Source organism: Nicotiana attenuata, chromosome 3 (assembly GCF_001879085.1).
Source record: "Nicotiana attenuata strain UT chromosome 3, NIATTr2, whole genome shotgun sequence".
Lineage (NCBI taxonomy): Eukaryota > Viridiplantae > Streptophyta > Magnoliopsida > Solanales > Solanaceae > Nicotiana > Nicotiana attenuata.
In genome coordinates, this window is record NC_031991.1 from 10,456,106 (window position 1) to 10,469,416 (window position 13,311).

Sequence of the window (13,311 nt, forward strand, 5' to 3'; positions counted from 1 at the left end):
AAAGTTGTGATATACATATTATTATTGTGATATACATTTATTGGCTATTTGATGCCAATATCTATAACTAGGGTTATTTTCTGCCAATTATATGTGTATGTGTTATACCATGCCAAAACCCCGAAAAATTGGCATCCTATAACTACCCATAATAGGAATTGGCAATTTTTTAGCCTTATATTAGGTTTGGCAAAGATAGTCCCAAATAATTGGCATTATATAGCCAAATCCTAAGAAAACCTACTCTCTTTTATATTCTCTCTAAAAAAAAAACGACACGCTTATTTTGGCTTCCCTTCCCCTTTTTCTCCTTGTATTTCTTCTTCTATCTCTTCTCTTTTACTCTCATAGTTTAACAAAAATTCTTGCAAATTATGCAAAAATAATCAGTGTGATTAAAAGATAAGGTTGATCTCACATTAGAGAAAATCAGAAGCAAAACTAAGAGAGATATAGGATTATTATGAAATGGGATCGTGTGGCATGTCGACCACTTATATATTATGAAATGGGATCGTGTGGCACGCCAACCACTTATATATCATGAAATGGGATCGTGTGGCACGCCGACCACTTGTATATCATGAACTGGGATCGTGTGGCACGCCGACCACTTATATATCATGAACTGGGATCGTGTGGCACGCCGACCACTTATATATCATGAACTGGGATCGTGTGGCACGCCGACCACGTATTCTGTGTTAGAAGAGATTTGGTTGTAGTTTTCCTTATTTGTTCCTACCGTTCTGGTTTATCTGTTATTCCCAAAAGTATGCTCCCCTCCCAGTCTTAATTATTACTTTCCGCTGTTATTTTTCTTTGTAGTACTTGTATATAAATATCTGCACAGGTTGACTTGGTAGTCATGTCTAGCCTCGTCACTACTTCGCCGGGGTTAGGCCAGGCACTTACCAGCACATGGGGTCGGTTGTGCTGATGCTACACTTCTGTGCTTTTTGCACAGATTACGGTACCGGAGCAGCTCTTGGACCACAACAGTAGTTGAGCGAGAGCCCTCTTCAGTCCAGGGACTTACGAGGTAGCCTAGCTGGCGTTCGCAGGCCGAAGTCCCTTTCCATATTTTATGTTTGCTTCATTGTACCGAGACAGACATTATGTATTTTTTTTCTATTCAGACTTGTTTGTAGCACTCTTTAGTAGTTCGTGAGATAGCGACTCCAATCTTGGGTAGTGAAATATTGGACTTCTGCATTTTGGGTTACCAGTTGTTTATGTTTTAAAAGACTTCCGCATTTATTTAAAGGCTCGATATTTTTATTATTGTTATGTTGTTATCCGAAAACTTTTAAATGTTTGGCTTGCCTAGCTCCAACAGTAGGCGCCATTACGACTCCCGATGGTGGGAAATCTAGGTCGTGACATGACAGTAGTTTGAGAAGAAGAACCATGATATACAAACATACAATTTTTATACAATAAATAAATTGATTATACACTCATGATACACAAACACACTCTGGATATACTCAATATACACTTAAATACATAAATACACTCAGGATACACTTAATATATATTAGAGAATGATTTTAATGTCTTGGTGGTATGAGACCCACTTTGAAGACTTGGTGTTACTAAGATTTACAAATTTGTGCCACATTAAAATGTGACTTAAGAGTCACAAACTTAGAGTTGTGGGCTGCCACGTTGGGGCCCTTTCGGCCTTATCAAAAATCTTAATTTCTTACTTAATCTTCCCGCCAAAATCATTAATTAACCCATTTATCCAAATAATTATGAATTCACTCAAACTACTCAAAATACTACTCACTTTTAGCATATTTTGTATACCTTACTATCATGGTCATGTGGTACCTTTTATGACAGTAGTCCATAAATATCGGGTATTTCAGCACGAGCCGGATTTTATCCCAAAATGTCCAATTTCGACGAAATTCATTCTCTTCGATTTGTTTACCCTCTCACCTTCACAAATTTACTTATCACTTGTTTGAAATAGCATAATTCTTATAATTTCATTCCCAAACTTACATCGATTAACTTACGATGATATTTAAACGTACGAAACTACGAGATGTAACATTTCATTTCCGAGTTTTCATCAATTTACTTATGGCGTACTTTCACGTACGAAAATGAGGGGTGTAACAAGAATGACCCCTTTCTAAATTTAGAAACATTTTAACTTAAACTTTCAATTTTGCGCTTAATGAGATACTTTTATAACCACACAAATACTCCGAACCTCTTTTTACTTGTAGGCCGACAGATCATCCGAGAAGGATGGAGTAGTAATAATAAAAGAAAAATTGGCATCCTATAACAACCCATAATAGGAATTGGCAATTTTTTAGCCTTATATTAGGTTTGGCAAAGATAGCCCCAAATAATTGGCATTAATATAAGGTTGTCTTGTCAAAATTTGAGCAAGATTAGAAAAAACTAAGAGAGAAAAAATATATTTCAACTTGGTTTTCTCCTCTCTTCCTTTTTTTGGTTGATTTAATGAGAGGGTGTGATTAAAATTGGTTAAAAATACCTAAACGAGGCTGTATACAAATTTGAGCAATATTAGAAGTGATTTAGACTGGTTTCGGGCAAAAAACCAAACCTAAAAATCCAACTGCGACATAAGTATATCACGTTGTATATCGTGTACATCAGTGTACATCACACACACAAGTTTTTAAGGACGTATGTGTATATCACTTTGTATATCGGTATACAACACAATTTTTTATGGACGTCTGTGTATATCACATTGTATATCGTATATATAACACAAATTTTCATGGATATACACAGAGACATATAATATACATGAGATATCACTGATGTACATAGAGATATACACGGGTTACAATAAGGGATACACATGTGGGGTCTTCTTGAACTTGAGTTTGCAATCTGAAATGTGTTATACAAAGAAGGAAAATAAAATTTTTGATATACACATTATTATTAGGTTATACACTGTGATATACAAATAATATAATTATTAATTATTGATTAAAAAGGAAAATAAATTTTTGATATAGCATGTTTAAGCAAGTTCTAAAATATAAAAATAATAAATATGATTGTGGGAGTAAATAATATTTTAGTATACAAAGAAAATTAATTTGAGGTACACAAAGAAGAAAAATAAACTTATGATATCTATTTTGGTATACATATGTCCGATGTGCTATACACTGTGATATACAAATAATACAATATTTTTATTGTGATCTACATTGATATACAAGCAGCAATAACTATATATATAATTTTATATTATTGATATACATAGGAATTGGCAATTTTTTAGCTTTAAAAAATATATTTCAACTTTGTTTTTCTTCTCTTTTTTTTTTTTTTTGGTTGGATTGAATGAGTGGGTGTGATTGAAATTGGTTGAAAATACTTAAACGGGGTTATGTACAAAATTTGAGCAAGATTAGAAAATACTAAGAGAGAGAAAATATATTTCAACTTGGTTTTCTCCTCTCTTCCTTTTTTTGGTTGATTTAGTGAGAGGGTGTGATTAAAATTGGTTGAAAATACCTAAACGAGGCTGTATACAAATTTGAGTAATATTAGAAGTGATTTAGACTGGTTTCGGGTAAAAAACCAAACCTAAAAATCCAACTGCGACATGTGTATATCACGTTGTATATCGTGTACATCAGTGTACATCACATACACAAGTTTTTAAGGACGTATGTGTATATCACTTTGTATATCGTTATACAACATAATTTTTTATGGACGCCTGTGTATATCACATTGTATATCGTATATATAACACAAAATTTCATGGAAATACACAGATACACATAATATACATGAGATATCACTGATGTTCATAGAGATATACACGGGTTACAATAAGGTATACACATGTGTAGTCTTCTTGAACTTGAGTTTTCAATCTGAAATGTGTTATACAAAGAAGGAAAATAAAATTTTAATTTTTTTTTTTGATATACACATTATTATTAGGTTATACACTATGATATACAAATAATATAATTATTAGTTATTGATTAAAAAGGAAAATAAATTTTTGATATAGCATGTTTAAGCAAGTTCTAAAATATAAAAATAATAAATATGATTGTGGGAGTAAATAATATATTAGTATACAAAGAAAATTAATTTGAGGTACACAAAGAAGAAAAATAAACTTATGATATCTATTTTGGTATACATATGTCCGATGTGCTATACACTGTGATATACAAATAATACAATATTTTTATTGTGATTTACGTTGATATATGTCACGATCCGGATTTTTCACCCTCGGGAGTCGTGATGGCGCCTACTCGTAGAAGCTAGGCAAGCCACGAAATTATAAATTCTTAACTCTTTTATTTTAATCCTTTTTTTAAATCATATTAACAAGTGATAAACGTTCAAATAACAACGGAAAAAAAATAAGATTAAAGCGGAAGACTTAGACAAAATAAGCCAAACGATACGGAAATCAACATATGCCTCTACCCAAGAACTGGTGTCACAACACTCACGGACTACCAAGATTTACTCCATATAACTGTTTGAAAGAAAGTAATACTGTTTGTCTCGAATACAAGAGATAACAGAACATAACAAGGGATAAAGGAGACGCCGGGCCTGCGGACGCCTGCAAGGCTACCTCGGTGTCTCGGTGGACTGAAGGCTGGCCCCCGAACTACTGCTGCTGACCAAACACTGCTCTGGTGTTTGCACATAAGTGCAGAGTGTAGCATCAGCACAACCGACCCCATGTGCTGGTAAGTGCCTAGCCTAACCTCGGCGAGGTAGTGACGGGACTAGACCAGACTACCACATAAACCTGTGCAGTTCAAATATATATAGCGAAAAAGAAATACAGGGATAACCAATCAATATGGGAGGGGGAGCATGCAGTGGGGAAGATAACAATTCCGAGTAAAAGTCATCAAATAATGAAGGAATCAACATAACTCAGACATCAATAAAGAATCAGAAATCAATAAGTGCACGACATCACCCTTCGTGTTTTTATGCTCGTTCTCACCAAAGCAATTATATAATAAAATGTGCACGGCATCACCTTTCGTGCTTTTACTCTCTTTCCTCGCCATATAATCAATAGAATCGGCACGGAATGGTACATCGTGTGGCACGGCATCACCCTTCGTGCTTTACACTCTTTCCTCACAATCATGCACGACATCACCCTTCGTGCTTTAACACTCTTCCTCACCCAAACAACAATCACAAACAATGGGGCAAGGGAATAAACAAGATTATTATAGAACTCCCGGCAAGGGAACAACAATTAAACACTTAAATCCCGATAAGGGAACAACATCAATAATATCCACATCCCGGCAAGGGAGATAACCGATAAATCAATAATAACCCAGTAAGGGTATCAACACAATAACTTCTTTCTCTTTTTCACTTTCACTCCACCACTCACTTACCACTTGAGCCAATGCTCCAAAGGGTTCAATCAACTCATATATTTTCACAATTCGTAATATAGCTTGAGCCAATGCTCCTCAATGTTCAAAGGTCACAATCACTTCCACAAACTTGTCGCAACAAATACAAAAATCACCTCTAAGCATAGATAATACAACGAAGTCATAAAAATCACAATATAAGACCCACGGGCACGCTTAACTTCGACGAATAGATACTCGTCACCATGCCTATACGCCGTACTCAACAATTATCACATAGCAAATATGAGTCGACTCCTAATCCCTCAAGCTAAGGTTAGACCAAACACTTACCTCGATGCCACGAACACAATTCAAGTTTCAATAGCTTTACCCCTTGATTCCACCGCCAATTCGCTCGTATCTAGTCACAAATTACTTAATTACATCAATAAACGCTAATTGAATCAATTTGAATGCATGAAAATGAATTTCCCAAAGTTTTGCCAAAAAGTCAAAAATCGCCCCCGGGCCCACGTGGTCAAACCCGAAGTTCGAACCAAAACCCGATCACCCATTCCCCCGCGAACTCAAATATATAATTTATTTTGAAATCAGACCTCAAATCGAGGTCCAAATCCCCAATTTTTAAAAAACCTAGGTTCTACACAAAACACCCAATTTCCCCCATGAATCCTTGATTTTAAGTTGAAATCATATTAAAAGATGATAAGCATTGAAGAAAGTTGTTTAAAAACGACTTACAATTGATTTGGAGAAGAAAGGATTCTTGAAAAATCTCCTAAGTGTGTTTGGGTTTGAGAGAATGTGAAAAATGGGGTTTAAAATCGGCTAGGTATAAAATTGCAGGTCTCAGATGTGGGAATTGCGAACCTCGACCTCTGCTGATGTGGGAAACGCGAAACAGGATTCGCATTTGCGAACCCTTCAAAATTACTGGACCTTCGCATTTGCGATCAGAAATGTCGCATTTGCGACTTGGTAATTGCGAAGAAAGGGTCGCATTTGCGACCCAAGGCTGAACAGGGGAGCTTCGCATTTGCGAAAGGAAGCTCGCATTTGCGAGGAAGAGTGGCCTCGGCTGTTTTCGCATTAGCGACTCAGCCTTCGCAATTGGGAACTCGCATTGCGAAGCCTGCAGGCCTGAACACACCAGCAAATTTTTAAGTTCAAAATGCACCCCGTGGCCTATCCAAAACTCACCCGAGCCCTCGGGGCTCCAAACCAAATATACACACAACCTCAGAAACATCCTACGGACTTATTCGTGCGATCAAATCGCCAAAATAACATCATAAACATCGAATTAAACCTCGAAATCCATGAATTCTTTCAAACTTCTTAAAACATCAAATTTTCCAATTTAGGTCCGAATCACGTCAAACGACATCCGTTTTTCACCAAATTTTAGAGAAACGTCTTAAATCATATATAGGACCTGTACCGGGCGCCGGAACCAAAATACGGGCTCGATACCATCAAGTTCTACTCAAATTTCATTTCAAATTTCCTTAAACAATTTCAAAAAACACTTTCTTTCAAAAATTCATTTCTTGGGACCTCGGAATTCGATTCCGGGCATACGCCCAAGTCCCATATTTTCCTACGGACCCTCCGGGACCGTCAAATCACGGATCCGGGTCCGTTTACCCAAAACGTTAACCAAAGTCAAATTAATACATTTTATAGTCCAAACTTATCATTTTTCACACATTTTTATAACTAAACTTTCCGGCTACGCGCCCGAACTGCGCACGCAAATTTAGGTTTTCAAGACCTTGGAAATACGGAATTTAATTTAGAAACAAGTGATGACCTTTTGGGTCATCACATTCTCCACATCTAAAATAACCGTTAGTCCTCGAACGGACATAAGAAGGAAGTACCAGAGTTGGGAAAAAGATGGGGATAACGGCTCCGCATATCGGACTCGGACTCTCAGGTCGATGCCTCAGCAGGCTGACCTCTCCACTGAACACGAACAGAAGGGAAACTCTTCGACCTCAACTGACGAACCTGCCGATCTAGAATAGCTACCGGCTCCTCCTCATTAGACAAGTCCTTGTCCAACTGGACAGTGCTGAAATCTAACACGTGGGATGGATCGGCGTGATACTTCCGAAGCATGGACACATGGAACACTGGATGCATGGCTGATAAGCTCGGCGACAGTGCAAGTCTATAAGCCACCTCTCCCACTCGATCAAGAATCTCAAACGGACCAATGAACCTAGGGCTAAGCTTGCCCTTCTTCCCAAATCTCATCACGCCCTTCATAGGCGACACTCGGAGCAATACCCGCTCACCGACCATAAAAGCCACATCTCGAACCTTGCGGTCTGCATAACTCTTCTGCCTGGACTGAGCTGAACGAAGCCTATCCTGAATAATACTGACCTTCTCCAAGGCCTCCTGAACCAGATCCGTACCCAACAACCGAGCCTCTCTCGGCTCAAACCATCCAACCGGAGACCGACACCGCCTACCATATAAGGCCTCATAAGGAGCCATCTGGATGCTCGACTGGTAGCTGTTGTTGTAGGCAAACTCCGCTGAAGGCAAGAACTGATCCCACGAACCTCCAAAGTCAATGACACAAGCTCGGAGCATATCCTCCAAAATCTAAATAGTCCGCTCAGACTGCCCGTCCATCTGGGGATGAAATGTTGTGCTCAACTCAACCTGTGTGCCCAACTCTTGCTGAACTGCTCTCCAAAAATGCAGTCCGGTCCGAAATGATAGATACGGGCACACCATGAAGGCGAATAATCTCCCGAATATAGATCTCAGCCAACCTCTCAAAAGAATAGGAGATTGCCACAGGAAGGAAATGTGGTGACTTGGTCAGCCTATCAACAATGACCCATACTGCGTCGAACTTCTTCCGAGTCTGCGGGAGTCCCGTAACAAAGTCCATAGTAATCCGCTCCCACTTCCACTCGGAAAGTCAATCCTCTGAAATAAACCACCAGGCCTCTAATGCTCGTACTTGACCTGCTGACAATTCAAACACCGAGCCACATATACAATGATATCCTTCTTCATTCTCCGCCACCAATAATGCTGCCGCAGATCCTGATACATCTTCGCGGCGCCCGGATGAATGGTGTACCAGGAGCTATGAGCCTCCTCTAAAATCAACTCTCGAAGACCATCCACATTGGGCACACAAACTCGACCCTGCAATCTCAAAACTCCATAATCATCTAAGGTAACCTGCTTGGCACCTCCGCGCTGCACCGTGTCTCTAAGGACACACAAATGGGGATCATCATACTGTCGATCATGGATACGCTCTAATAATGAAGAACGAGCAACCGTGCAAGCTAACACACGACTGGGTTCAGAAACATCCAGTCTCACGAACTGATTGGCTAAAGCCTGAACATCCAAAGCAAGCGGTCTCTCACCGACCGGAATATAAGCAAGACTGCCCATACTACCTGACTTCCTACTCAAAGCATCGGCCACTACATTGGCCTTTCCCGGATGATATAAAATGGTGATATCATAATCTTTCAACAACTCTAACCATCTCCTCTGCCTCAAATTCAACTCCTTTTGCTTGAACAGATACTGAAGACTCTTGTGATCCATGAACACCTCACATGCCATGCCATACAGCTAATGCCTCCAAATCTTCAATGCGTGAACTATGGCTGCCAACTCCAAATCATGAACCGGATAATTCTTCTCATGAATCTTCAACTGCCACGAAGCATAGGCAATGACCTTGCCATCCTGCATCAACACTGCACCAAGTCCAATACGAGATGCATCACAATATACAGTATAAGGCCCTGAACCTGTGGGCAAAACCAACACCGGTGCCGTGGTCAGAGCTGTCTTGAGCTTCTGAAAGCTCGCCTCACACTCATCTGACCATCTGAACTGGGCACCCTTCTAGGTCAACCTGGTCATCGGGGCTGCAATAGATGAAAACCCCTCCACGAACCGACGATAGTAGCCTGCCAATCCCAAGAAACTCCGAATCTCTGTAGTTGATGCTGGTCTAGGCCAGTTCTTGACTGCCTCAATCTTCTTTGGGTCCACCTGAATACCCTCTGCTGACACCACATGACCCAGAAATGCAACTAAACTAAACCAGAACTCACACTTGGAGAACTTTGCATATAACTGACTATCCCTTAGAGTCTGAAGAACCACTCTAAGGTGCTGCTCATGCTCGTCCTGGCTGCGGGAATATATCAATATATCATCAATGAAGACTATCATGAACGAATCCAAATAAGGCCTGAACACTCGGTTCATCAAATCCATAAAAGCTGCTGGGGCATTTGTCAACCCAAATGATATAACCAAGAACTCATAATGCCTGTACCGAGTGCAGAAAGCTGTCTTAGGGACATCGGATGCCCTAATCCTCAACTGGTAGTAGCCAGATCTCAAGTTAATCTTTGAAAATACCTTGGCACCCTGAAGCTGATCGAACAAATCATCAATCCTCGGCAGCGGATACTTATTCTTGATTGTAACCTTGTTCAATTGCTGGTAATCAATACACATTCTCATTGACCTATCCTTCTTCTTGACAAACAACACCGGCGCACCCCAAGGCGAAACATTGGGTCTAATGAAACCCTTCTCAAGCAAGTCTTGCAGTTGTTCCTTCAACTCTTTCAACTCCGGCGGGGCCATACGATACGGCGGGATAGAATGCGCTGAGTGCCCGGAGCCAAATCAAGGCAAAAGTCAATATCCCTGTCGGGTGGCATACCCGGCAGGTCTGAAGGGAAAACCTCAGAGAAACTCACAAACAACGGGCACAGAATCAATAGAGGGAACCTCAGCACTAGAATCACGAACATACGCCAAATAGGCCAAACACCCCTTCTCGACCATACGCCGAGCCTTGACATACGAGATAACACTACGGGTAGAATGACCAGAAGTCCCTCTCCACTCTAAACGAGGCATACCCGATAAAGCTAAGATCACAGTCTTGGCATGACAGTCCAAGATAGCGTGGTAAGGTGATAACCAGTCCATCCCCAATATAACATCGAAGTCAACCATGTCTAAAAGCAACAAATCTATACGAGTCACAAGACCCCCAATCACCACAATACAAGAACGATGTACTCGATCGGCCACAATAGAATCACCCACCGGTGTAGACACATAAACATGAATACTCAATGAATCACTAGGCATGACCAGGTACGGGGCAAAATAAGATGACACATACGAATACGTAGACCCTGTATCAAATAACACTGAAGCATCTCTATCACAAACCAGAACCGTACCTGTAATAACTGCATCTGAAGCCTCAGCCTTGGGCCTGGCCTGAAGAGCATAACATCGGGGCTGAGCCCCACCACCCTGAACCACATCTCTGGGTCGGTCTGCTGCTGGCTGGCCTTCACCTCTAGCGGCCTGAGCTCCACCTCTAGTACCTCTACCTCCACTTCATGCACCTCTACCCCCACCTCTAGCTGGCTGGGCAGGCTGTAGAACACCTGGGGCTTGAACCATGGCACGGGAACCTTGATGCTGAGAGCTACTCGGTGCTCGAGGGCAAAACCTAGTAATGTGACCCGTATCACCACAAGTGTAACAAGCCCTCGGCTTCTGAGACTGCTGACCCGGTCGACCTGAATGACCACCTCGGAAACTCTAAAGTGGGTGCACTGATAGGAGCTGGCGGTGCACTGTAGGGCTGCTGATCAGAATACTGCGTGTGAGAACCACGGCCACCTGAAGCACCGTGAGAAACCTGGAGTGCTGACTGAAAGGGCCTAGGAGGATGACCTCTATCATACGAATCCCTGCCTCCAGACGAGGCACCACTGAATCTGCCTGACTGACGGGGTCTCTCGTCTGCCCTATGACCACCCCCCTGTGATAATACCATCTCAACTCTCCGGGCCACATTGGCCGCCTCCTGGAAGGATATCTCACTCCCAGTCTCTCTGGTCATCTGAAGACGAATCGGCTCGATGAGTCCATCAATGAACCGTCTCACTCCCTCCCTCTCAGTGGGAAGTGTAATAAGAGCATTGCGAGCCAAATCAATGAATCTGGTCTCGTACTGGGTGACTGTTATGGATCCCTGCTGGAGACGCTCAAACTGCCTCCGATAGGCCTCTCGCTGTGTGGTAGGGAGAAACTTCTCCAGAAATAGCTGCGTGAACTGCTCCGAGGTCAAGGCAGGCGATCCTGCTGGTCTAGCTAAGCAATAATCCCTCCACCAAGTCTTGGTGGATCCAGACAAGCGAAATGTAGCGAAATCAACCCCATTGGTCTCAACAATACCCATGTTCCGAAGAACCTCATCGCAGTTGTCCAGATAATCTAGGGGATCCTCAGTAGATGCACCGCTGAAGGTAGTAGTGAAGAGCTTGGTGAACCTGTCCAATCTCCACAAAGCATCGGTAGACATGGCTGCACCATCGCCGATCTGAGCTACCACACCCGGCTGTACTGCTCCAACAGACTGAGCCGCTGGAGTTTGAATCTGAGGAGCTACCTGCTCCGGAGTGCGAGTAGCAGGAGTCTGGGCTCCTCCTCCAACCTGAGAGACGGCTGGTGCTACAGGAAGTAAACCTGCCCTGGTGACACTCTCCATAAGGCCCACTAGACGAATTAGAGCATCCCGAAGAACTGGGGTGGCAATAAACCCCTCTTTTATTTTAATCCTTTTAATAAATCATATTAACAAGTGAGAAACGTTCAAATTAATAGCGGAAAAAAATAAGATTAAAGCGGAAGACTTAGACAAAATAAGCCAAACAATACGGAAATCAACATATGCCTCTACCCAAGAACTGGTGTCACAACACTCACGGACTACTAAGATTTACTACATACAACTGTTTGAAAGAAAGTAATATTGTCTGTCTCGAATACAAGAGATAACAGAACATAACAAGGGATAGAGGAGACGCCGGGCTTGCGGACGCCTGCAAGGCTACCTCAGTGTCTTGGTGGACTGAAGGCTGGCCCCCGAACTACTGCTGCTGACCAAATGCTGCTCCGGTATCTGCACATAAGTGCAGAGTGTAGCATCAGCACATCCGACCCCATGTGCTGGTAAGTGCCTAGCCTAACCTCGGCGAGGTAGTGACGAGGCTAGACCAGACTACCACATAAACCTGTGCAGTTCAAATATATATAGCGGAAAAGAAATACAGGGATAGCCAATCAATATGGGAGGGGGAGCATGCTGTGGGGAAGATAACAATTCAACGTAAAAGTCATCAAATAATGAAGGAATCAACATAACTCAGACATCAATAAAGAATCAGAAATCAATAAGTGCACGACATCACCCTTCGTGCTTCTACTCTCGTTCTCACCAAAGCAATTATATATAAAATGTGCACGGCATCACCTTGCGTGCTTTTACTCTCTTTCCTCACCATATAATCAATATAATCGGCACGGAATGGTACATCGTGTGGCACAGCATCACCCTTCGTGCTTTACACTCTTTCCTCACAATCATGCACGACATCACCCTTCGTGCTTTAACACTCTTCCTCACCCAAACAACAATCACAAACAATGGCGCAAGGGAATAAACAAGATTATAATAAAGACTCCCGGCAAGGGAACAACAATTAAATACTTAAATCCCAGCAAGGGAACAACATCAATAATATCCACATCCCGGCATGGGAGATAACCGATAAATCAACAATAACCCGGCAAGGGTATCAACACATTAACTTCTTTCTCTTTTTCACTTTTACTTCACCACTCACTTACCACTTGAGCCAATACTCCAAAGGGTTCAATCAACTCATATATTTTTACAATTCGTAATATAGCTTGAGCCAATGCTCCTCAATGTTCAAAGGTCACAATTACTTCCACAAACTTGTCACAACAAATACAAAAATCACCTCTAAGCATAGATAATAGAACGAAGTCATGAAAA

The 13,311-nt window shown here is 41.5% G+C and overlaps 1 protein-coding gene across 1 annotated transcript; it reads right to left on the minus strand.

Annotated features, from left to right (window-relative positions):
• Positions 9,516–9,932, minus strand: LOC109224725 (RNA-directed DNA polymerase homolog; the record flags this gene model as incomplete). Its single annotated transcript, XM_019389248.1, has 1 exon — positions 9,516–9,932. A coding segment is annotated over exon 1 (417 nt), but the record flags the coding sequence as incomplete, so codon positions are not given.